The sequence below is a fragment of the Indicator indicator genome, chromosome 16 (genome assembly GCF_027791375.1).
Source record: "Indicator indicator isolate 239-I01 chromosome 16, UM_Iind_1.1, whole genome shotgun sequence".
NCBI classification, from domain to species: Eukaryota; Metazoa; Chordata; class Aves; order Piciformes; family Indicatoridae; genus Indicator; species Indicator indicator.
In genome coordinates, this window is record NC_072025.1 from 8,547,115 (window position 1) to 8,572,769 (window position 25,655).

Consider the following 25,655-nt stretch of genomic DNA (forward strand, 5'->3'; position numbering starts at 1 on the left):
GTTCTGTGTTCACATTGTACCCTACTGAATGGACTTATACTGTCAAAAACTGAACATGCATATAAAAATAAGCAAACCACCTGAACATACATATACTGTCTTCTGCTGGTAAGAATTAGAGACCCTTCTGATTGTATTAAAGAATTAGCTGACTGCACAGGCTCTTGTTAACTATGAGAAACAAACAAACAAACAAAAAACTCCAACAAACCCACAACCAACCAATCCAGACTAACTGAAACAGTCTTGGCTGAATAAGGATCACAATGATGAAATTACTGTTAAAGATAAGAGGGATCTTCCTTTTTTTTGTCTTGTTTAAATGTGGTCTAAACCAACTCAAACAGAACTCTGCAGGATAATTTTACTCAGAGGCTTTCTTGACTCTACATGGAGTATAAACACCACTTAGTTGTAGTTTCATGGTAATCTCTGCATCCAAACACAGGTCCCCATTAAATGAATGGAGGAGTAAATCGCATGGAAATAAAAGACCAAAGACAAAGTCATCAAGTCACGTCTTTAGTGTGCTTTAGAGACATGTTATTCTTGTTGACAACACAGCAAATATTCCACAATTTGTTTAGTATTTCATTTGATAAGTGCCTAAAAACACACGATGCTATTACCAAAGAACTTCCTTCCCATGCATAGAAAAGACACAGCAAAACAAATCAAATCAAATCTATCTCACACATATTCCAGTTCTAATATATGTTTTTCAAATAAATACGCCTGTTTTAAAAAAGTGCCTACAGCTTTCCTCCACTATCACTCTTTTATCTGAACATCCTCCTTCTCTTTCTCCCACTCATCTCTGTTTGTAGGATCACACTAGAAATCAATTAAACATGTACCAGGCTTTTAAAGGGCAGAAAATGAAAGGGGGGGGAGGGTCATGAAAGAGGGAACATTGACTCGCACCTGTCACTCCACCATTTGCTGACTCTCTACACAGTTTAGATCAGTTACCAACCAGCTTCTGTTGTTGAAACAAAGTGTTATTTTAAAATGGCAAAGGCTGCCTCAGGCAAGCAGAGGAAAGGAAAAAAAAAAAATCCACCAGTGGCATTCAAAATCCTGGTTCATCTTCTCAAAATCTTTTCCCATTCTTGTGTATCTTGTTTGAAGTAAACCAACTAGACTCAGACATAGCATTCAGGATGCAGATTCAGATGAATTATGGATACACACATACAAGGGCATAATGATGTAACTTATGCCCAAGTAATTCCTATCATATAACTTGTTTCTTTTGCCACTATCAAGACAATACTTTTATAGAGCTATTTATGATAACTTAAAGATTTCCCCTTAGTTAATTAGCTGTGTTATAGGATCAGACTAAATCATATCACTTTCTGTGCTATATTAAAACCGGGAAGGAATTCTATTCGTTTCTGCTCCAGTACTTGCTGTTATGGAGAAAACAGTTTCTATCAGAAAGACATTCTTTTAACCTTTATTATAACCTTTATTATGGGGCAACTATTACCCCACAGAGATATGTTAGGGAAGAGTAAAACTTCTATTATTGCTAAAAGAAAATAGGAAATGATCTGGTCTTAGTCTTAATAAACAAAGCAATAAAGTTAAGAACAATCACAGCCACCTCAAGAACACCAAAAGCAAAACATGTGACACAAAAATGAGTTAAGAAGGTAAATTGTAGAAAAGAAAATTAATATCTTAATATCTGTGGCTTTACATAAAAGCCTCTCTTTACAAGAAACACAGGATCTGAACCTACCCCATCAGTGATTATAAGAAATCGCACATGTCAAATAACCCTGCCCTATTCCCCTATCAGATAACATTGAGCGTGTTTCTAACACGATTTCAAAGCAGATCTAGGTGGCATTCCAATCACACAGACTAAATGCATTGTACCTTGCTTGCCAACCTATCTGTATCTTGCCAGCATCTCCAGCAGCTGAAAAATTCTATTAACACTAACACAAAAGTTACTTCCTTTCTCTCAGCAAAAGTTTCCTTTCTGGCCTAACATATATATCACAACTTATTTATTCATTATTTAGATGATACAGAAGCAACATAAGAACTAAAAACTTTGTATATACAGACATTAATACACGCTGATCTATCAAACATCAGCATCCACATTTTCTGTATGATAAACCACTACTTACAGAATGTATACCCATTTTCCTTATTGAATACAACTAAGTGGTCCTTTCCATTAATCTTTGATGTAAATTCATTGTATCCTACCACCCAATATAAATCTTTTCACCTTGCAATAACATTAAAAAAATACATATAATTGAAGAGCTTCAATTGTGTAAAACATTATTTTCAGACACATTCTTGGGTATTTCAGATTAATTACAAAACAAATAATTAACATCAGATGTAAGATCACCCCAGATCACTATTCTAACTCCCAGCAGATACTGGTTATACTTTCCTGATAGATGGTATAACAAATTCAGCAACTTATCTCAGCCAGCAACCATAGGATACTAATATCACAAGGTACTAATACTAGCAAGATCACAAAAAAAAAACAAAACAAAAAAACCAAACACACCACCACCAACTTCCCATTAAGCAGAATTGGAAGAGCAGAACTGGTGCTTAGCACAACATTAATTAATTAAATTTCACTTTTGAACATCTTATTAAATTTACCATTAGACAGACTACGTCATACAAGTAAGTAAATGCTATTTATAACCATCTCTAAGCCACAGCAACCCAGTCATAGAGCCATTTCCCAGACTGTGTTATTGTTATGCCAAACAGACTACTCTTTCATTTCTTGTCAGTCATAATTACAGTCCCATAATTGAAACACAGTAAATTACCATGCAGTAACTTTGAAAGATGGTTCATTGAGGTTAAGCTGTCACTACAATTACTGTATAATAAAAAAAAGATCATTTAAATGTTCTACTTTTATCTGAAAGAAAAATGTTCAGTTCAGGTAGCTCAGATGAGTCAAATATCTTCATGATGATGCAAACGAAGAGAAACAACACATTTAGGCAAAGCCAAACAATCTCAAATAGAAGTCCTAAGCTGAATAAACAGGTCAGCATATACAGACTTCTGTAACCACTGAAGAAAATTTCACATTTAAACACCCTCCTTTAAAATAATAGTCTTTATCAGAATTCAGTCATACAATATCAACCCAGCACCTTCTATACGTGCTCCTATTTTGCTCATAAAGCATAAAAAACTTTTGAAAATTCTCTCAAGTTTCCAGTTTAATTTCCATTCAGTTCTACATTGTATCTTCAGCCACGACCAGTAGGATAATTGCAATTCACCTAACACCACTGAGGTGTAGGTAAAAGATATAAATTAGCATGGCCCTTTCTAAGCATAAAACAGTGTCTCCAAATCTGATTTAGATTGGTGTGATTTAGATTCTGATTTAGATAGTTTACCTGTTGAAATTTTCTCAAATATTTGTCAGAAATTAAATGAGGGAATGGCATACAGGAACGACACAAATAACTAGCATTGTAAAAATGACAGTCAAAATTTTACAAGAACTGTCCCTTTGGAAAAAAGAAAAAATCTTTCAAAAACTTCCCAGCTGCTGTCTCTGCAAAGCTAGCTTCACAGAGGGCATCTTTTGGTAAACAGTAATAGATGTACACATCTGAAAACTGTTCCTATTCTCCTCTTCACAAACACTTCTTGATGATGGTAGAAGAGGCAATTCCTTCAGTTCTCTTTTCTGTTTTCCTCCTCTGTTTCCAGACAGCCAATCCCTGCTGTCTCCCTTGTGCCAACACTCATTTGACCATTCAGTAAAGCTCAATAAATGAAAAGGACATAAAATAAAACAAAAAGAAAACTAGCACTAAGTAGCTGAAGGGGAAATGCATGACAATGTAACCAGGGAACAGGACAGGTAGGAATAGTGGGCTGCAAAGAAATGGAGAGAACTGCAAGCTCCAAACCTGTAACTTCAACAGCATCTCTGGCAAGCCACACTGGCACTCTTCAGGACATTCTCAAGATTTCAGTGATTGCATTTAACCCAAGACAAACAAATGGTCCTCTGTTCTACATTCCCATCTATTTTCTCTCCAAGGTTGCAATGACACAATAGTAAATAACTACTTGAAGAATGGGCCACAACTTCAGCTGTGATAAACGACTGAAGCATTATGTAAGTGTAGGAAATAAAACTTATTCTCCTCAGCAGCTAAGAATCTCCCAGCTTGAATATTTGCTTATTTTACTAATAAAATAGGAGTACCTGAAATCATCTAGTATACGACATCTGTAAGAGATATGATTTTTCCCCAAAATTGTAATCACTTATATCACCTCTGTTGCTTTCTCCAGCTTCTGCTGTAGATTGTGCAATTCTTTATCATGTTGCTCTTTCAGTTTATCCATCTCCATGTCATGGCTAGATACTTCTTCTTTTAGTGCTCCTTTTAAAGCTGTAAGCTCTCTCTCCCTCTTTCTCAAAATCTCTTCTTGTTGATCTTTTGCTATTAATATTTCTTGCAGATCCTGCTTCATTTGCATCAGCTCCTAAAGAACAAAATTAAACACAACTGCATGACAAACATCTACAATGGATGCTCTCTTTGTGTTTCAGAGGACAGCATTTAAGTTTAAGTTCCCCAAGGTCAATTTCATTTTGTATGACCAACATACAAATTTACTGAAAACCTAAGATTCTTAGAAGTTTAACATATAGCTGATGTTTTTATATAATGGGTCAACATATTTGATGCTGCAAAACTATGAAAACATTTTGATGGTGTACATTATGCTGTCTGTAAATAAAGCAGGAGTCAAACTAAGGTTGGAATTGTACAACTCCCCTCAGTCCTACCTTCTGTGACAAAGGGGTAAATAAAAACACAAAAAAACCCAAACTCCTCCCACACTGCAAGAGAAGTGAACTTGGTGATTAATTCCTTGTTGCCTTTTCTGCTGGAAAGAATAAGGAAAATTGCTTCTGCAAGTGTTGAACACAAAACAAACACTTCCCAACTGAGTCCATGCCTTTAAACCTTTCCTCCTCCCACCCTGTTCAACCTTGAAGTCATTTCTTGTCTCAAAATTGCTGAGAAGGAAACAGGTAGTGAGTGATTCTGAAGAATAAATATACACATACATGCATACAAGCACAGAATAAATTAACAGAAGATCAAACAGCTTCAAACATTGCCCAGTTTTGTATTTCTCAAGCTAGGAATAATTACACTTTCAAAAAATAATGTAAACTTCCCCCACACTGAAGCAGAATCAGTACATATAATCCATTCCTTACACACATCATCGATTCTGCCCTTAAAATCCTACAATGAAAGGGATTCTACTACTGTCCCAGACAGCTGCAGTCCACTGCTTAATTATCCATATTGACAGAAAATATTTTCCAGTGTTTACTTTAAATCTCTGCAGCTGTGTCACTCATTTCTTACTCTACCCCCACAAAACAGAAATGTTGATCACTATCTCCTTTATACCAACATTAGATGAGAGGTGCTTTTGAGTCTTCCCTCCCTCCTCTACTCAGGTCAAAGTCTGTCTCCATACATAATGGTTTTCAGTGCTATCAACAGAGTCAAGAGTTAGAGACTGCTTTGGTGAGATCTTTTATTAGATGAAATCTCATCTGGCTTTGATTATATATATATATATATATACACACACACACACACACACTTTCTTTAAACTGATCTTCCCTGTTCCTACCCAAAATCCTATCTAATCGTGAAAACTCACTGAGGTGATTATTTGGCAATAGCAGATAACTCAGTTGTTCCTCAACCATTAAGTTATTTGGTTTTCAACTCTATAAAATGGTGGTACTTACACTTTTTATTCCTTTTAGTGTTAATGCAGTTATTATAATATGCTTTCTTAGATCAACTAATAGTGTTATATTGTTTTAGACTGATAGAATGGGAAAATCTAAGGCATGTATTTCTTCTACCTGTATCTCCCGTTTTGCAGTAGTTTGGCCCTAGCTGGAGGCCAAACGCCCATCAAAGCCACCCTATCACTCCCCTTCTTAGATGGGCAGAGGAGAGGGGAAAATATAACAAAAGCCCTGTAATAAGATATAAGCAATTTTAATAATGTGAAGCACAAGCAAAGGCTGTGCACAGAAGCAAAAGCAAAGAGAGACGTTATTCTCTAATTCCCATCAGCAGGTGATGGTCAGTTTCTCATGGGAAGCAAGGCTCAGATGCCATGGATGAATATCCCCACACTTCCTTCTTTTACTTAGCTTACTTATCTGAGCTGACGTCATATGGCATAGAATACCCCTTTGGCCAGTGTGGGTCAGCTGGCACAGCTGTGTCCCTTCCCAAGATCTTGCCCACCCCTCAGTGTACTCTTGGGGTGGGAAAATGTTGGAAAAGCACAGCATGGGTGCTCCCTCAGCAGTAGCCAAAACACTGGTGTGTTATCAACACCCAGGTACAGCACTGCAAAACACAGCACTAGAAAGATGCTCTGAGGAGAATTAACTCCAGCTCAGCCAAACCCAATGCACACTTTTTATGCAATTCTTCCAGTACTTTGTAACTAACCTCAAGCAGAACCTCTTTCTCCCCTTCATCAGCATGTTTTGCATTATCCAGTTCATCATGCATCTCAGAGAGCTGGTCTTGAAGATCTCTGATCTCAGTCTGGTGCTGTTCCTGCTCCATCTTCACTTGAAAAAGCCTCATCAGGAAAAAATAGATAGAATTTTTACAATTCATAGAAATACTAATTCAAGTACTAAAAAATTACAAGTGTTTATTCCCATGTTCCTCATGAGGGAAAGGGTTATAATGAGACAGAAAAATGAAATGTCAAAGGATAAATTTAGAATTTCTAAGCAGGTATTTAAGTGGAAGGTTGTATTTATTTTTAAACCTAGTACAATACTCTTGACTAAAGTATTCAAGTGATTCCATATTATAAACACATTAAGATCATAAAATATAAAAAGCAACTTACACTAAAAAGACTATAATTCACCAATCTTTCTTCTGAATATTCTAAAATCATGCCTTTTAAACAGCAACAAATACCACTCTATCCAATTCCATTAACATATTCTAGTGACAAAGGTACTTTTAATCAAAAAGATTTAAGAAAAGGTACAAATCCCAATTAATAACGTCCAGAATTAACTTACTCCTCCAGGTTTTGTCTGAGTTCCTTCTCATTTTCTTCCAGCTGCTTTTTTAAGGCTTCTTTTTCACATATACTTTCATTGAGTTGCAACTGAAGTTCTTTCAGGCTTGCTCGTGTAGCATCTCTCTCCTCTTTGGAATTCTGCTGATTCTGAATTTTGTACACCAGAAGTTAAGCAAGGTAATAGACTAAGCACAAGTAAATTAAAAGCTCTTTTTTGTTAAACAAAAAAAAGTAATTTAAAGATTTTGATATTTTTCACTTTCAGAAGTGCTTATTAATTTATGAATATTAAATTCTTGTAATGTTTATTAAAACACACAAAGCACTCTTTTTTGATTTTTATTAAGAAGTGCATCCTCAGTACTAGCTAAGCAGTTTCAAGTATATTGATTCTTCTCTCAGACTCCAAATGCAAAGTGGAAGCCAGGCTGTTCTCATGTCTTCTGAGCATGGCTGTTCTTAATTACTCTGAATTCAGCACTGCAAAAATAGTGCCACAATTGATAAACAGCAGCTATGTGAGTAATACAATGTCTTTTATTCCATGTCTGTCTCAGCATAGTCAACATTTACCCCTGCAGATACCAAAGAAATTATAAATGTGCAGACACATAAGGTTTTTATTCTCTGCTCCAAAATCCTTCCCAAATACAAAGAAGGAGGTTTCTTGAAAAGGGTAACTACAGTATGAGCAACTACACTTAAAAGGCCTTCTGTAAAAGTACAGATGTAGCTGGATTTAACAGAACATGAAACAAAAAAGATTGATCTGGGTAATCAGCTGCCGCTTACTTTGAAAGGTATATCTGAAATAGTCAAAAGCTATGTAACAACAAAGTGCCATACTTGAATTTCTAGATCCAGTTTTTTCTCTAATTCTTCCACTTTCCTTTCAAGTTCTACTTTTTGCTCCGTCAAAGCTTTTACTTCAGCCGAAGAATCCGAAGTCTACAATTAAACACATTTGTTTATTTCCACAAGGCCAGGATTTCTTTGACAATTGTTTTTTAAAATCTAAATTAAAGCTACAAGCAAAGCTAATGAAGTGTAGCATCAACTGCCTGAGCAACCAGGGACTTTCATACAGGTCAAGCCAAGCTGATATTTCCAAATATGATTTGATTTTCATTGAACTTCTTGGTAATCGCTCAAGGCATGTTGCCAATAATACAGAAAAGATACAAACCTAAAGAAAAATTAAAATTAGGCAACATATGAATTAAATCACAAGTAGCTGGGGCCAAATTTGACTGAGATGTCAGGAGGTACACCAAATGGACATCAAAAGGATTCATGTTCATATGTTAAGACAGATTTTCAAACATGGTTTTTTTTTATGTTTTCATTTTGACTAGTTGCAGCCCAGGATAAAATAAACATCAAAAGCAAGCATTTAATCCTTCTTATGCCATCACTCTGACAACTGGGCATTCCTCACTTGCCTTTTCAGATGAAAAAAACAGTACAACATATATCAGGAAACAAACACTTTTCATCAGCAGAGTGCAAAAATGTTATTATTGTAATATGGATTTTAAACAATATCCTGGGTTACTGCTTTTCTAAATTAGAAATTCAAATGCTCTCTCCTCTTAGATATCACTATAGTGAAAAGATGCTCCACAATTATTTTTTGAAAACTATGAGTGTTAGCTTTTCCCTTCAATCCAACAACCTTTTGATGACCATGGTAAGTTTGCATCTCTCACAATAGATTCCTCTACATTCTTTTTCAGTTGTTAAATAGATTTCCCATAGGTCAACTTAGTGCATGATTAAAATTAAGCTATACTACTGAGGGACTTCAAGAATAGTCTAATTGAAGTCAGTGAGGGGTTTCAAATTTTTAAAGCCCTCTTAAGACTGTATCACTATGAAACAAACCCACATTTAATAAAAGATTACCTGCGTCTTTCCAGCAGCTCTTGACTTTAATGTCTGAATTTTCTCAAAAACCAAGTTGACTTTCCTCTTTGTCGCGTCGTCATTATCAGCACTTCTAAGATATAGACAGTACAAATAAGCAACAATATGATCAAAGGCACTATTTTTTTAGCATCAAAAATTCAGAGTGTCTGAACTACTGAACATCACCACCATAAAACCAACATAATTTCTGACTGTCTCATTACATTTACCTTAACTATGATTTCATTAAACCTTTTTAAAGAGATACTAAAAAAAAAATTCCAAATATTGTCAAATAAATAAATAGTTTTTAAAAACCAACAAAAACACATTACTGAACTCTTTAATTGTAACTCTCTTCTACACAACTGTAGCTGCATAAAGACAAGTATTCAGTATGGCTATTATTCAAACACTCCAACATGCAGAAATAAGAAGTCATTAGTGCTAGGTTTTGCAAGTCCTAAGTATAACACCATAAAATAAACTTCAACAGCTGCCAGAACCTGCAAAGACATCTAAGTTCATCATGTGTATTTTAATTCATCTGCCCTTCCTTCATCTTTCAGTAAGTTATCATTAGAAAATACCAAGTAAAAAAGTTATAGGTGGATGAAGGATTAAATGCACAGTAACAAGAAAGCTTCTGCTAAACCTTAAGAGGCAACACTTCTTTTGTTAAAAAAAAAAAAAAATCTATAAGCTTTAACTTACATGAGGTCTGATTTGAATTTTTCATGAACCTCCATACCGTATGAATTTTAAATTTGAAACTATTTAAAAGACAAAATATATTCTGATTCACAAATTTCAAGTACATTTAACAAATCCTGCACAATACCTTATACAAGTCCTGATTGCCTTGGTATTTTGAGATCTTATAATGTCTTAGAGGACACAATTGAGATACAGAATTATGAAACAGACCCTTCACTTAATGATAGCTTTGATTTCACTTTTTAGATGCAATAAAAAACAAACTTCGAGAACAGAGTCTCCTCTCCGAAAGGGAGTTTACTAACCCTTCCTTAAGGTAATTGTAAAGTATCTGTTTAGCAGTCTCTTCATTTGTTTGCTGTGCAAGATCTTGTTGGCCTTTTAACAGATCAGGAGTTGCCTAAAAGGACAAGATAAAAGGTCAAAAATAGAATCCTATGAGGGCTGGAAAATACAACATGTACAACTGAAGTTCTCCATTCTGTTCTATTATGAAATCATTTGTGTACTGTGAACCTACAGTTCATAATGATCCACTGGAGTTTTGGCTTACTGCAAGAAGAAAGCAGTCTACAATGAAAGGAGGAAAACAATTTTACATGGAGTTACATGTATTTCAGCATCCTACTATTGTGCATTTATGCTTAAAAATCATCATAACATCATTTACAATAATCTTTTTTGGCCTCACCATTTTCTTTCATCCATATAAGTATAAGGTGTTGTACAAACCTTGTTTTCTATACCTGCTACTACCGGAATAATTTTTGTCCATCTACATTTCTGCAGTATAATTCTGCTATCTGAAGCATTGTGTGATGGAAATTTGTTCCAATAAAGAGCAGAAAAATCTGCATTTAGCAATATGTAAGTTTTAGTCTGCTACAGTGAAAAACACAACTTTAAAAGTAAATTCAAAATTACCTGTACATTAGGGACAGATGAAAATGTTTTCACAGAAATAATCTTGGCTCCTGAGTCAGACGGAATTGTAATTCGATTTGGCAACACCAATGTAGAAGTTACTGTTCTAACTTCCTCTCTCTTATTCTGTCCTGGGAGTGTAGATGATCTAAGCATCAAGCTCTCACTATCAGCTCCATTTTGTTTATGGTATTGTAAAGAATTGAAATTGGTGTTCTCAGTGTCTTTATCAGGCGTTTGCAGTTTTCCAACACTTCGAGCAGAAATCTTCATCTCTTTGGAAGGTGACTTTTGTTCTTTAGATAATTGCTTGTGAAGGCAAACCTCAGATGATCTCAGCAAGTGCTCAGTTGACTTACCCAAGCTTTTACTGAAGTCACCTAAATAACCTGAATTTACATCAAGCCCTAATGACAGGGCACTATCAACGCTTCTTGATCTTTTACGATCATCCGGATGAATTCTATTCCTTTTTCCTGACCTACCTCTTCTGTGAGGATCAAGTTTCTTATCAAATTTTTCAATCAGCTGATCTACTCCTGGAAGTGAACCAGTATCAATATCACGACCGGTTCCAGGCAAAAATGGGATATATCTTCTGTTTTCATGACGATTAACATTGTCTGCATAGATGGCATACTCTTGGTCATCGAGTAAAAATCTGTACAAGGAATTTGCAGAAGTGGGAGTAGTGGACGAGGAAGAGGATCTTCTTGAGTCATCCAATAGTGGTCCAGATGAATCTTGTCTGCGGAAGGGAAGCACATCTGGTCTAGGTTTTCTTGTCTCCAGATAAGCAGTGGGACTAACACATGGGGATCCTCCTGCAGATGGAAATGATTCTGAAATACACACTTCATTTGGGCAGATCGTGCTCCTGTGACAATCCAGTGGCTGCTTATTTTGGTCTCCTACTTCTACTGACCTGTTGAAAGGTATCTTTTTTGAATTTGCTTTGGCTGGATCTGGAAGGTATGTACTGGTTTTCTGTAGAGACACTACTTTAGATGAGGAAATCCAAGGCTTTGCTTCAGTTTTTGCATCTGCAACAGATTTAGAGGTACTGCACACAGAAGACTGGTAATTATCCAAGTTCAAGCTATTTTTTGCAGGATCATAAGGCTGTAAAAGTTCAGGATGTCTTTGAAAGTTCAACAGATTGGAAGATTTCATTGTTCCATCTTTAAAATCTGATATTCCATTTTCCTTTTCATCCATATTGGTTATCTTTAGGCTTTTAACCATACAGGGTTGCATGTCCTGTGTTGCAGGAAACTTCATGTGTTCACTGGTTTTGTCCTCCAACTTAAAAGCAGTATTGCAGTCTGTGCCTGGCTTGCTTACAGCCTGAGAAATGACCTGCTGTTCTTTTCCAGGAGTAGGATTTTCTGACAAACATCCTTCTGTGTTGTTTAGTACTATGTAAGGATGGCCATCTATTCCTTGGACTCTAATACTAACACCGTAAGATCCCGTCCTAGAATTTTGTGCGTTTTTAGCTTTCTGAGTCTCCTCACTTGCAAGTTCTAGAGTGACTTCGTAGTCCTGCTGCACATGCTTAAAACCAGCAAAATATGGCTCCATGATTATCAGAGGATTATAGCTGGATAGAAGAAACATTACAAAAGTGTCAGTTTTAAACACGTTAGATTATTTCATCAATTATTTTATTCCACCATTCAGTGTGATTATGAGAACTAACAGTAATATGAAGAGAAATTAATACACAAGCTATGCAAAGGCCAAAGTAAATCTATTGTGATGTAATGCCTGGATCAATGTAATGCTACTTTACAATTGCAAAAGTTAAGAAATAACAGTTCAGTTTACTAACACAGAATAGGTGCTAATTGCTTCGGAAGCAAATTACTTCAAATATAAGTAGTTTGTCTGAGTCAAAGCACATTTTTGAGTTTTTTAAATAAAGTAGTTCATTTTTCTGGAACTATGGAAAAACATTTTTCTAAAAAATTAAAATTATATATATATAAATCGCCACTACCTCTACAAGAAAATAACACATGTAGAAATGCAAATATATGGAGGCTTTATTCAGCGTTTCTGTTTTATAGAATGTCAAGCAACTGTGGATAATACTCTCAAGCTACATACCAAAATGTGGTAATACATGAAAACACTTGTTTTGTAGTATTGTAAACATTTCCAAATAAATTTTAAAAAGCCTTACTGGCTTTCCTCACACAGCCTTTCTGATGAAAATTTAAACCCTTTAAAGCTGCCAATTGTTTAATTAGTTAGTCATATCTCTTCACACCATTGTAGAGTCATCATCTCAAACTCTGGCAGGCTTAAAGCAATAGATCGAACAATAGACAGCAATAGACTGAAGCTATTCCTTTCCCATCTGTCTGCTCCACTCCTCTGATGGACATAACCATACCAAAAATGAGAATATCTGAAAACACTGATGCCTGATCGTACACCTTAGTCATGAAAATTTGCAGACTGGCATACTCAGTTAAATGCAATCAACCTTGAAATCCTGACATCTGATACAGTAGAGGAGCTGACAGCTGGGGTCACTGACAGCTACAACTGTCCAGTTTTAATCTTCTTTATTCCTGCTGATGCCCTCAAATATTATGACAGAACAGTCTGTTAAATCTTAAGCTTAGGAAAAGAGATTAGATATTTTAATAGTAGTAACAGTAGTTTACTTGTAGTTATAAAAAACATAGTTTTGGTTTGGTTTTTAATAGAGGGTGACACAAATTCTAGTTCCAAGGATTCTACTAAGCTAATACTTTTAATTTTAAATAATGCAGTCTTGCTAGTAATTTTATTTGCTATTTCAGAGGAGTTTAAAATAGTTTTCAGAAAACGAAGTAATCATTCTGCACAAATTCTTAATTAGATAAACTGTCATTCTATTATTCTACAAAATGAGTTCTTATCTCCTATTTGTGAAGCAGGTATTATCGCAATAGCATACAAAAATTAATCAGGACATAAGAAATAACTACTTCAATAATTTATTTTCTATTGAAAATACCTACTTGCTAGAACAAGAGATAATACAGGGATCAATAAAGTCAAGGGCATGCACCCATGAATATCTTTCAGAGCTTAAAAATTCAGCTGCAGTTTAAAACAATGATAGTATATTGACTCCTTCTGGCTGGTAACCTCTTTGCTGTTCATACCAAGACAAATTTTATTGAGCAGCAAAGTTTCACCTGAAAACTTGTGAACAGTCTAGAAAAGAAACAGCCTGATTCTCTACAGTTACATCATACAAACTTAAACAGCTGGACATACTGATTAACAAGTTCAGTAAATGCAGTCATCATCAAAGTCCAAAAGAACACAGAATGAAAGACTCAGGAAACAGTCTGGCACAAACAAAGCAGATTCACTCCACTAGGCAACACATCAAAATTTTACATATATCATTGGAATGTACTCACTGTATGCCCCAGAAAAGGTACTTTATTTGAAATTGCAGCAAAAGAGTGCTTCTCGATCAAATATCTTCTTGAAAACTCTCAAGACCTTAAAGAAAGTGACTTGATGAATTTACTATAGATTCAGCCTGAGCCTGCAGGCCTAAGCCTTTGTATCCACATAGTCCCTTCCTCACTCTGAAACCCCATGAAAACCACATGTAGGCCCCATCCCGTCACATCAGGTGATACACATGCTATCAACTGATCTAAAAAAAACAACACAGGCCATAACACTCTATCCCCAAAGCAACAGTTCCAGCACACTGTTGTCTCAGCTTGTACAATCCTCCCTTCTTTTGTGAGCCAGCAACCATGCTGACACACAGCTCTACCAACCCAGGAGAAAAAAAAAAAAGTTTTCTATCAGATCAGAAGGTAAAGCACTAGGGAATGATAGGATCACAGATTTTGGCAGCAATATGACCTTGAACTGCTTGAGGCAATCACAAAATTCCAAATTTAATTTGTGTTTTAACTCCCATTTGCAGGAACAGAAACCTTTAAAAATTTCTGCAAACGTACAAACAAAACCAGCAGTCAGAATGGTTCAGGCCTTTCAATTTTCAGATTTCTTTTAAAAATAAGCTTTCATGAAGGTGTGACTGCTCATTTTAAATACTGTCCTCCAGTGGGTATGAAAGTCCAATATTTTACCATTACTCAGAAGTGGTTTCATTTTTCTGAACAACTTATTTTTGCCAAAAATACAAATGATGACATTTTTGTATAGAGATTCTCATGTCTGAAAATTCAATACTCTGCACGTTCTTCTGCAGCAGTTTGTTCTTCAGTGGTGATATGATACTTCACAAAGAACTACAGGACAGCAATACTGACAGTTCAGCAGGTCAAAAGCATTTTTTAAAAAATGCCTCCAAAACACTTCTTTTCACAGCTATTTTAAAGGTAGCTACCAGGAGCTATGACACACCCACCTTACAACAAAATAAAACCAAAAAAGCCCTGTAATTTGGAACCATGACTGCTCTCCCTGCCAACATGAGCAGAAAAGAGTCTTTGACAAACATGCCCCTTTGCCAGACATGGCTGTTCTCTTCAGCAGCTCTGCAGCCTTCCTAGCATTACAGCATCACAAAAGCACGGAATTGTGTGCACTCATCCATTTCAGTTCTTCTGTAGCCAATTTTACAGGACAGATTTATTAAAACAAAATGCCTTCCCAATCCTGTTAATTGCCACGATCTGCATATAAGGCTTGCTCTTCTGCATCCTGCCCATACACCCTCATTACCAAGCTCACCTCTAACACATCTGCCATAAAGCACCTCATACTTTCTGCCTCTAGCCTCTGAGCCAACTACCTGCACTCAACAGACAGGGCTCCCGAGCTATGTAACACAGGCAGAGATGCTGAGCAGCATGTAGATCTGCCACCAGCAGATATGTTCTCTGCCCTCCTTAAAGAGCCACAGATCCTTAAGAGGTATTGCCTCACTCTACATATATGCTCTTTTTGCATACATCTAGTGATGGAATCTGAAAGAATAAAAATCATCTGACTTTTCCACTTGTCTTATGGTACTAGGCCTCTTCTTTGTTTCCCCTAATGATAGTAAAACAGGAACTCCCTCATATCCAATAACATAATCCTGAGACTCCTAAAACTGAATCGGATGAAGATTCTTCATTAACGGAGGATTAGGGCATACCACACTACGTTCTCTTCAGAGGAGTGAACTTTCAGAATTATGAACATTTCAAGCTATTAAAGGATAAATTATCAAATTACATTTGGTTCTATGAAATTTATCTCGATTTTTTTCTTACCCCAAAAAAAAGAGGCACTGCCTATATTATTTTTTCAGGAATGCAACACTTGTTTACTCCAGGCTTTTCACTCTGCACAGGAAGGAACTACAAAATTTGCCCTCCAGCTTTCTGTAACATTGAGCTTGCTCTCTAAGCTAAATAATGGCTTCTCTGTGCAGCTGACTATTCAGAAAGTACCAGCGGTACCACGAAAAGACAAAGCGGGTGTTAGGTCAATAATAAATGACAGTGCTACAGAAAAAAGACAGGAAATAACTTTAGAAGAGGAAGGGAAACTTGCATACTGTGAGGGTAACAAAAAGGAAGCAGACAGGATAATTCATGGAAAGACCAAAGCTGTAATGTTTGTACACTTGGTGGAACTCAATCTCACAAACACACTACCTACAACCCAAGGGTCCTGCAAATGGAAAATGAGCCTGGCTTGCTGTCCCTTTTAGTCTATATGGAAGATAGTTCTGGGGTACCTGAGTAAATTGATCTACTGCTTACAGGAGAACAGAAAAGAGAAAATTGAAATTTTAAATTTCTAGATACAGGACTTTAAAAAGGATTGATGAAACTAGTTTAAGAGCAAACTGACCAATATCTAGCAACAGAAAGACATCTGAAACAACAAGTTTGCCATCTTTAATGTAGATTCCTTATTTCCATTTAAGCTTTTTCTCCCACTTGAGGTATATTTTTTGTCTATATAAAGTTATATTTGTATTGTATCTGGCAGTCACTCCTGGCAACTATTACGAAGAAAATTATGATAGCTACAGAACACAATAAAGCTTTCACAGTGAGTTGTTCTTGTCCTTGTACTGTCTGTAAACTGCCTCTCCTCGCCTAGTAGGCAAAATTCAAAACTTTCAAAAGGCCTATACAGAGGATTGTCTACAATATATCATGTCCTAATTTGGTATATGCAGGCTCTCTGATGTCTGCATCGAAATTTCTATACATAAAGAACTGGAAAATGGAGCTCTGAGTTTTAAAATACTCATTCCCTTTAAAAGCAGTCCAAAAGTCTTGTGCCCCACTTTTTCCTATTTATTGGAATGAAAAAGATTGTTAAAAATTTTTTATGCTTGAGAAAAAACTATGAGTTACTGGGAACCTAAGCAATATGGCACGTGTTACTCAGAATTCCATATACCAGTGTTACACCACAAATTCTTAAGTCTTGGTAGCATACAGAAGACAAGACCAAATCAAGGTATTTTTTCAGCCTTCAAAACAGTTTCAGTTTTGCCCAAGTATTAAACAATCTTATTAAGATGCTGAGCCAAAATAAACCAAAATACTAACAGCCATCCTTTCAAGGTCAGGAAGATAAGTGTACTTAATATTAAGTAGCAAGAACTACTAACAGCAGTTACAGCAAAAGATACTATTCACTTTCTTACAGATTGGTTCATACTCCCTCTGGCTGAAAAATGTTCTGTGTGAGGAAGTCAGTATCTCAAATGTAAAATATCTTGTTAGTCCTATGAAAGTATGTGACAGATCAGCCAAATGCTTGAGCTGCACGACAACTAGCAGGTTTTGTTTGCATTTTTTTTTTTCTAGAAGGAAAATCTGCTTCAACGGCTATAAGTCAACAACAAGACATTTTGGCAGATCCTTAGGTCTCAAACTGTCCCATTTTCTTAATCTGCTAAGTATTCAGTCATATAGTCATAATTTTACAGGATTTGTCCACAAAGGAAATATGGCATGACCTTGCTGAGAGCAAATTAAAGTTTTAACTTTTGTTGATCATAAAAATATTAAGAAAATCCCAAACTTCTTAGGTAATATTCTAAATTATTACCACTAAAATATATATATCATATCATTGTTAAAAAGCTTTTTCTTTACTGAAGTAATTAGTTTCCAGATTCTCCCAAATCATAAACAAAACTGAATATGAGCAAAATAGCACATTGAAAATACACTAAAACAGAAATGAACTTCTATCTGAAATACAGTTAAAGGAACTAAATCATGTCATTTATCTCTCATGTAGTCCCACACTGTGAGATGGAGAGTTTCATTTGTTTATTAATAGACATGTTGATACAACTATTACGTGGACACAAACACCTGCATACCACTATACTGCTTCATCTCCCAGACACACTCATACACACCTGTACAAGCTATTTTTTGCCACTAACACAGGATGCAAGCTACTGGGGTCATCTACTTGCATTCTCTCTTAACACCACTGCAGTACAATTAACATTTATAAACTTCAAATGCAGAAAGTGAGCAAACAACAGAACCTTGTACTTATCTCAGAGTTAATTACATACACACACGATATGACCACACTCAATTGCTCCTCATTTTCATTACACACTTGCAAAGGAGACAGTTATAAAAAAAAAAAAAAAAGGGAAAAAAATTCATAAAATCACCAAGGGAAAATTTTATGTTCTCTTCAAATTTATCAAGTTCTAACTGTTCATATCTGTTCAAGTATTGGCAGAAGCAACAGCTGAGTGACACAAGGATACTTACAGATTCTAAAAGCAATTTGTGATTTCACATAGAACAGCTGGTTTGTAACCAAACATCTGATATGATTACACTCACTCCACAAGAGATTCTCTGTTGTTTCACTACATTTTCCTCCAATTGTCAGTGTTAGAAACTTTGTATTTTGTTCCAGAGGAAATTATCTCAATACAGCCCAATGATAACATTATTGTTTAGATAGAAGAGATCATCCTGTTCATATTTTGAGGCTCAGGGGAAAAAAAAATCTCACATTTGTTAAAACAAAAAGCCTTTTATAAAGCCCTTCTCAAAGAAATGGAAAGAGAGTTATGGCAATGGTTTGTTAAGTTTTACCAGTGCTTCAAGAACATAAAATTAGTTATTACCCAAAATGCATAAATAAATAAAAAGGTTCCTGTACTCCAAAAATTACTCCTTGGCTTTAGATGTGACATATCATTGGACCTTCTTCTCAGTATTCCCACTCAAAAAACCATAAATCTTGTCTTCAGAAATTGCAGTTACAGCAATGCCAAATGCAACCAGCATAACTTTGATCACATGTAGCTTATTCCTAAATAAAATTAAGGACTAGTTATATCACTACAATTACATGCAAAGGCCAAGGTCTCATCTATATGAAAACACGCAGAAAAGAGTCAGTCTCTGGATATCCAAATATTTAAATACAAAACTTAAACACAAAATAGGCTTTAAGAGTCATATTTATTCAGCTCACACAAGGTCACAGCTTCATGACTATTCAAGGTGCTTATGGCTTCAAATTTTTCTCTTGTTAAAGTTTGTCTTAATTACATTTTATTCTTTAAACCTTTGGCCTCACACCCATCTAGTTTCTTTCAACCGACTCAATCATGCACTTTAAAATTAAATATGCAGCACTGCTCAGCCACCAGGAGACAAGAAGATGGTATCATCATACTCGGTCTGAGAGATAAAAGCTGAGCAGAAAAGAGAGCAGCTGAATAACTCCACAGAGGAAACGAACTTCATAATGTGCTGGACTGCTCTACCAGGAGTGTGGACAGAGCTTGTACACTGAGCACAGGTTTAACCAGCTCCCAAACAAGCTGCCACTTTTCTCACCTTCACAGTGGGATAGTGCAATTACTCAGAGGCAGGCCTGGCTCTTTATGAGGCTTGAAGTGTTTGTTGAATTATAATGTAACATGACACACCGATTGTTCTTGTAACTAAAGGCTGCAACTGCTGAACATTTGCTCCCTGTAAGTAACAGCTAATGGTGTGCAAATGACTGCATGATGACATACCCCAAACCCATTATCAGTTTCAACAAGGCCTGACAAAATATTCTGGGCTTGACTCACGCCACTGAAAACATTCCCCCATCTCCATATGAGCTCAAGTTTTAGCTGCTACTTCTGCATTATAGAATCACAGAATTGTTTTGGTTGGAAAAGACCTTTGAGATGGAGTCCAACCATCACATTAAGACCACCATGGCCATTAAACCATGATCCAAAGTGGCATGTCCACGCACTTGGAATCATAGAATCAAGAAGGTTGGAAGATCATCGAGTCCAACCTGTCACCCTAAACCTCATGACTATCTAAACCATGGCACCAAGTGCCACGTCCAATCCCCTCTTGAACACCTCCAGGATGGTGACTCCACCACCTCCCTGGGCAGCACATTCCAATGGCCAACCACTCTCTCTGGGAAGAACTTTCTCCTCACCTCCAGCCTAAACCTCCCCTGGCGCAGCTTGAGACTGTGTCCTCTTGTTCTGCTGCTGGTTGCCTGGGAGAAGAGACCAAACCTCTCCTGGCTACAACCTCCCTTCAGGTAGTTGTAGACAGCAATGAGGTCTCCCCTGAGCCTCCTCTTCTCCAGGCTAAACAGTCCCAGCTCCCTCAGCCTCTCCTCATAGGGCTTGTGCTCAAGGCCTCTCACCAGCCTCGTTGCCCTTCTCTGGACATGCTCCAGCAATTCAACATCTTTCCTAAACTGAGGAGCCCAGAACTGGACACAGTACTCAAGGTGTGGCCTAACCAGTGCTGTGTACAGGGGTACAATGACCTCCCTGCTCCTGCTGGCCACACTATGCCTGATGCAGGTCAGGATGCCATTGGCTCTCTTGGCCACCTGGGCACACTGCTGGCTCATGTTCAGGCGGCTGTCAACCAGTACCCCCAGGTCTCTTTCCACCTGGCTGCTCTCCAGCCACTCTGACCCCAGCCGGCAGCAACTCCACCACCTCCCTGGGCAGCCTGTTCCAATGCCTGACCACTCTTTCAGTAAAGAAATTTTTCCTAATATCCAATCTAAACCTTCCCGGGCACAATTTGAGCTCATGTCCTCTCATTCTATCCCCTGATAATAGGGAGAAGAGACCAAACCCCACCTCCCTACAACTTCCTTTTATGTAGTTGTAGAAAGCAACAACCCCCCCCCCCCCAGCCTCCTCTTCTCCAAACTAAACAACTCCAGTTCCCCCTCCCACTCTTAATAGGACTTGTTTTCTGGATGCTTCACCAGTTTTCCTGCCCTTCCCTGAGCATGCTCCAGCAACTCAATGTCTTTCCTGTAGAGAGTGGCCCAAAACCAAACATAGTATTCAAGGTGTGGCCTTCACCAGTGCCAAGTAAGCATGATCACTTCCCTCGTCCTGCTGGCCACGCTATTCCTGATACTGGCCACCTGAAATGCTTTACATTGAAATATATTAAAAAATCATTACCCAGTTCCAATTTTCATTCTAATAAGCTTCAGCAGCTTAAGAGATATCTTTCAATAGAATTTAAAGTAAGGTTGAAATATTCCTAATGGCTGGGAATTACTTCTAAGGCTTCTGCAAGTGACTGTGAGAGTTTATGTATATGCACACACACATACACATGCAGAAATACACAAGCACATATGCATATGAATGTGCAAGCATGGACAGCCCATCCTGTAAATCTCCCTTCCATACTGTATTTATACAGTTTCAAGACCAACATTTTTGCCACATTAAAATTGTGCATGCAACGTACATAATACTGAAGAATTACGAACATCTACAAATGCCTGGACTCAAGCTCCCATCATGCTCAGACTTCTTGGAGTCATGGCATAAGGACTCCTGTCATGCCTGGTGACCCTCACAGAAAGCAGCTGTGGAAGTAATTGAGGGACCTTCCAATTTTACCAATCTCCCTGATTTTTTAAAGTGCTTTCAGAGATATTACTCCAATCACTTTTTTTCCCCTAATTGCTCTCTGTCTTCAACAAAATGAAGCAGAATGGGAAAAGATATTTGTGTTAAATTTTGTAGTCAATCTGGTTAATGCATCTCAGAAATACAAAACAGTTTAAAACAGATCATTTGGCTAAAAATTTAGAGGCACTCGCAGAAAAACTATACTATGTACTTAAAACGTTTGCTATGTATTTTGTCATCCTTTCTATTTCACATAAAACAGAAAGTTATAAACCTTCACTTGGGTAAACTCCTTCAAGGAGTCTGCCAGTTCTGTTGGCAGAGATGGTACAAGGTCACAGCAAACACACTGAGCTGAGCTCTAATCCCAAACAGTGGTGAGTCCATGACTACCACTCCACTAAATCTTAGTACATGCATTCCTAATGTTAATTTCCCAGGTTTAAACATTAAATTTTCATACTTAGCATTTAGATTTAACTCTGCTCAGAGAGTCAAGCAGTTCTGAAATGTGTTAATGTTTACAAATAAAGATGTCTGAATGTTTATCACTCCTTGAACACATGAAATACCTTCCCTCACGATAACCTAGTGATGCAGCATCCTTAGTGGGAGGACTCTCCATTCTTTCATAAAGAAGAGAAACGAGAAAAACAATCTTTTCAGGGGGGTTCATGCATACTACCAACACAGTATTCAAGGCATATTTAAAAAAAATCCTGTAAAATCATCAAGCCAGTACTTTTTTCCTCAGTATGCAGTTTATTGAGACCTAACAACAAAATCAGAGAAATTCCAACATCTTCATCTCATTCTCATGCCATTGAAGACACAGTTGTTGATCTCTACATTGTAAAGATGTAGTTCTTTGTACAGCCAGGCTCTCAATCATATCACTTAACTGATCAGGTAGAAGACAACCTCCTACTACAAAGGAAGGAGAAGTGGGGCAGACACAAGAAGAAATACAAACTTCTTAAGCCTGAATATATGGGTTGCATAAAGAGGGTGAAGAAGTGAGAAAAATGGCTCATTATTTTAGTGTTCATTGCCACACCTCAGAAATCTATTTGCTACTTCCCCTGGATCTACAAAGGTAGATACTACAATAGACTGACCATTGTTTTTCATAACCTGAAAATGTGTATAAATATCAAGCATGAGAATGTGATTATCAACACAGTAAAAGGGCCAGATAATGACATCATCATTGACTGCGACTTCAAAAAGCAGAAATGGTAAAACAGCAGGCTGCTGAACGAAACCATGCTGGTCTACTTTTGTTCAATTGTGTGTGTGAAGTGTCCCTGCCCATGGCAGGGGATTTGGAACTAGATGAACCTTGAGGTCCCTTCCAACCCTAACAATTCTATGATTCTAATTTCTAAGATCAACAGAATTATTTGGCCTTAAAACACTTAAGTAGCTATTTTTATGTAATAACCCATCTACTGTGGTACAGGCTGAATAAACTCCTTGTACGTATATTCATCTCACATTGCTCTATGACAAAATATTTAAAAATTCAAATCTGAGGTCATGCCATTTCACATATTGCAGAGCCTAGACAAACCAGTTTCACCAATACTCCCAGAAAGATCAACTTCCTATTACACAAGGTAAACCAGAAGAAGGAACTGTCAGAGATTCAATTTTTTTCAGCTTTGTCATCCTTTTAGTGAGGTAAACTTACTTACATAGGATACACCACAGAACATTTTTGCAGTGAACTGAATTCCACATCACCCACATATACCCTGTCAGGACAACCTAAGTGCATTCTCAAGCATTTTACTAGTGATGGTGAGATCTAATAATGCCACGAACAGAAATTAGAATAAGCTGGTTTGCTTGGAGGCAATTCAGGCAGCCTAACCAGTCATCCCATTTATTAGATTTATAATCAAAACACAAGCAAGTTAGATACCAAGAATCAAAACGGTTATGTGATACACCTACAGAGAAGGCAGGCTTTTAGAGCACCACCACAGTTCCTGTAATAAAAAAAAAAAAAAAGGCAACAATAAGCTTTCCCTTCCCATTACTGTCATAATATTACTGACATTTGCTAAAAGTAATCCTTTCTAGTGTGTATTTGCACGGAAGTGGAATTTAGGAACAGTTAATGTCAGTTACAATTCAAGGTGTATGTAAATCAATGAGGAATTATTTTTCAATGATTAATAGTTCATAAACATATCTAAATTGTAAATACATACACATAAAAATATCATTCCCTTTATAGGATACTTAATTTGCAAATTTTTTTTTGCTCACAACTAGTATATATACATATATGAACATTTAAAAACATCTTCTATTAAGAACAGTTATCTTCTCTAATGTGGGATCTTAATATCCTAAGAAAAAAAATTAATAAAAATTAGAAATACTGCTTTCTAACTCTGCAGAATTTTCTACTTATAAAGTGTGGCTAGCTATGTCTCCAAAAGTGTGATGTAATAATGAGGAATCTAACTGCCTTTCATAGCATAAGAAACTTATTACTACACTACTAAAGCTACATTCCAATACTGTATGAAGCTTTCATTTCCACTTATAATCTTTTCTGGAAAGACTCAAATTCAAACTAACATTCTCATTCTTATTCTCTGTCAACTGTAGATGATAATCCAAACTCACCACAGGTTTTATCGCAGCACTGATCTCCCCGTAAAGTTGTCATCATATGGGAGGTATATAAATTAATTACATCAGATGCAAAGTTAATTGGGAAGAAATGGCTGAACTGCCATTCTCATCTTTTCCCATGAAAAAAACACAGACAACGCGGACACACCCCCTTTCTCAAAAATACGCTAATTCGTGAAATAAAAGGGAGATGAAGAAGTCAGAGTGCCTTCATCTCAGGAATGCCAGGAATCCCGGGAGGAATGCGTGCAAGCAGGCGGCCACGGCGCCCCCGAAGCAATACCGTCTCGGCGACCCACGGCGGGCTCCCGCCGGCCAGCTCCCCGGCCCGCAGGGGGCGGCCGGCCCGGGCAGTGCGAGTTCACCTGAAACCACAGGCCGGCAGCAACACCTCCAGCTGGGGCACTGCAACCAGCGCTTCGGGGCAGCCACAGCCGGGGAAAAGAGCCCTAGCTCTCTACAGCCTTCGGAGAAAACTCAGAAATATTCAGGTCTTATCGGAGTCTGTTTTCAAGACAACTCCCTCTCCCTTCCGCGGCCCGCTGGCAACGCTCCCCTCTCCGCCATTTAGTACACCCGCCGCGGGGACGGCAAAGCCGCCTCTCGCCTCACAGCCCTAAGCAGCGCTGAGGGGAAAAGGCCTGTCCCGGTAAGGCCGTTGCTTCATCAGCCTCCCCGCGCGTAACCAGCTGGTCTCGCAGGGAGAGACGTGTTGTTCTCTCCTCACGCCCGGGAGGACTCGGTGTCCTTGGCCTTTGGAAAGGAGCGTGTTTAACGGAGCGAGATGGAAGAGGAAAGGCAGCGACCCAGGGCGCCAGAGCGCGGGGAGCCACCTCCACAGCTGCGGCGTCTGTGCCCACCGCCCTCCGGTCAAGTTGCGCCACATCGCGTCTCCTGTCCCAGACTGGCCCCGGCCACCTCGGAAGGGAGTAACCGGGGGACGCGGTGCTCCCCCACCCTCCCGTCAACGCAACCGGCTGCCGTCGCTCTCCTCACCCGTCCCGAGCCGCCTTGCCCTCTGAAGACGGATCCAAGTCAGTTTCGAGGCGCTCTCACCACCGCCCCGCCAGTCGCCCGAGCCGAGCGCGGACTGCCCACCCCTGGGAGCGGGGGAGGGGGTGCCGGAGCCGGGGCCAGGCCCTGCCGGGGAGGAGTCAGGCGAGGGGCGCTCCCTCAGGTGAGCGAGGGGCTGCTTCGCGCGCGCCGTCTTTTCCCGCCCGTCCGCTGGGCTTCTGAGGGGGAGCGCGGCGCGCTTCTCTCGCCGGAGTCCCCCCGCCAGATTCCTATGAACCACAAACACAGGGGAAAACACCCAGCTCCTCCCATGTGCGGGCTGCGCACGCAGTGCCAGGGCTATAAGGGGGTGGCAAGAACAGTCCTCTGAAGAAGAAAACCA

General features: G+C 38.1%; 1 protein-coding gene across 1 annotated transcript in view; it reads right to left on the bottom strand.

The window, feature by feature from the left end:
- The window catches only part of CGNL1 (cingulin like 1), a 49,219-nt gene extending 23,931 nt beyond the window's left edge, over positions 1–25,288 (bottom strand). Inside the window, exons 1-8 of the mRNA XM_054387819.1 lie at positions 25,256–25,288; positions 10,693–12,295; positions 10,074–10,168; positions 9,049–9,142; positions 7,990–8,091; positions 7,142–7,290; positions 6,546–6,681; positions 4,312–4,524 (exon numbers count right to left, since the gene is read on the bottom strand). Of these exons, the coding sequence (XP_054243794.1) occupies positions 4,312–4,524; positions 6,546–6,681; positions 7,142–7,290; positions 7,990–8,091; positions 9,049–9,142; positions 10,074–10,168; positions 10,693–12,276 (2,373 nt within the window). The 5' untranslated portion in view covers positions 12,277–12,295; positions 25,256–25,288. The remainder of the gene's footprint in view (positions 1–4,311; positions 4,525–6,545; positions 6,682–7,141; positions 7,291–7,989; positions 8,092–9,048; positions 9,143–10,073; positions 10,169–10,692; positions 12,296–25,255) is intronic.
- Between the last annotated feature and the right edge of the window lie 367 nt (positions 25,289–25,655).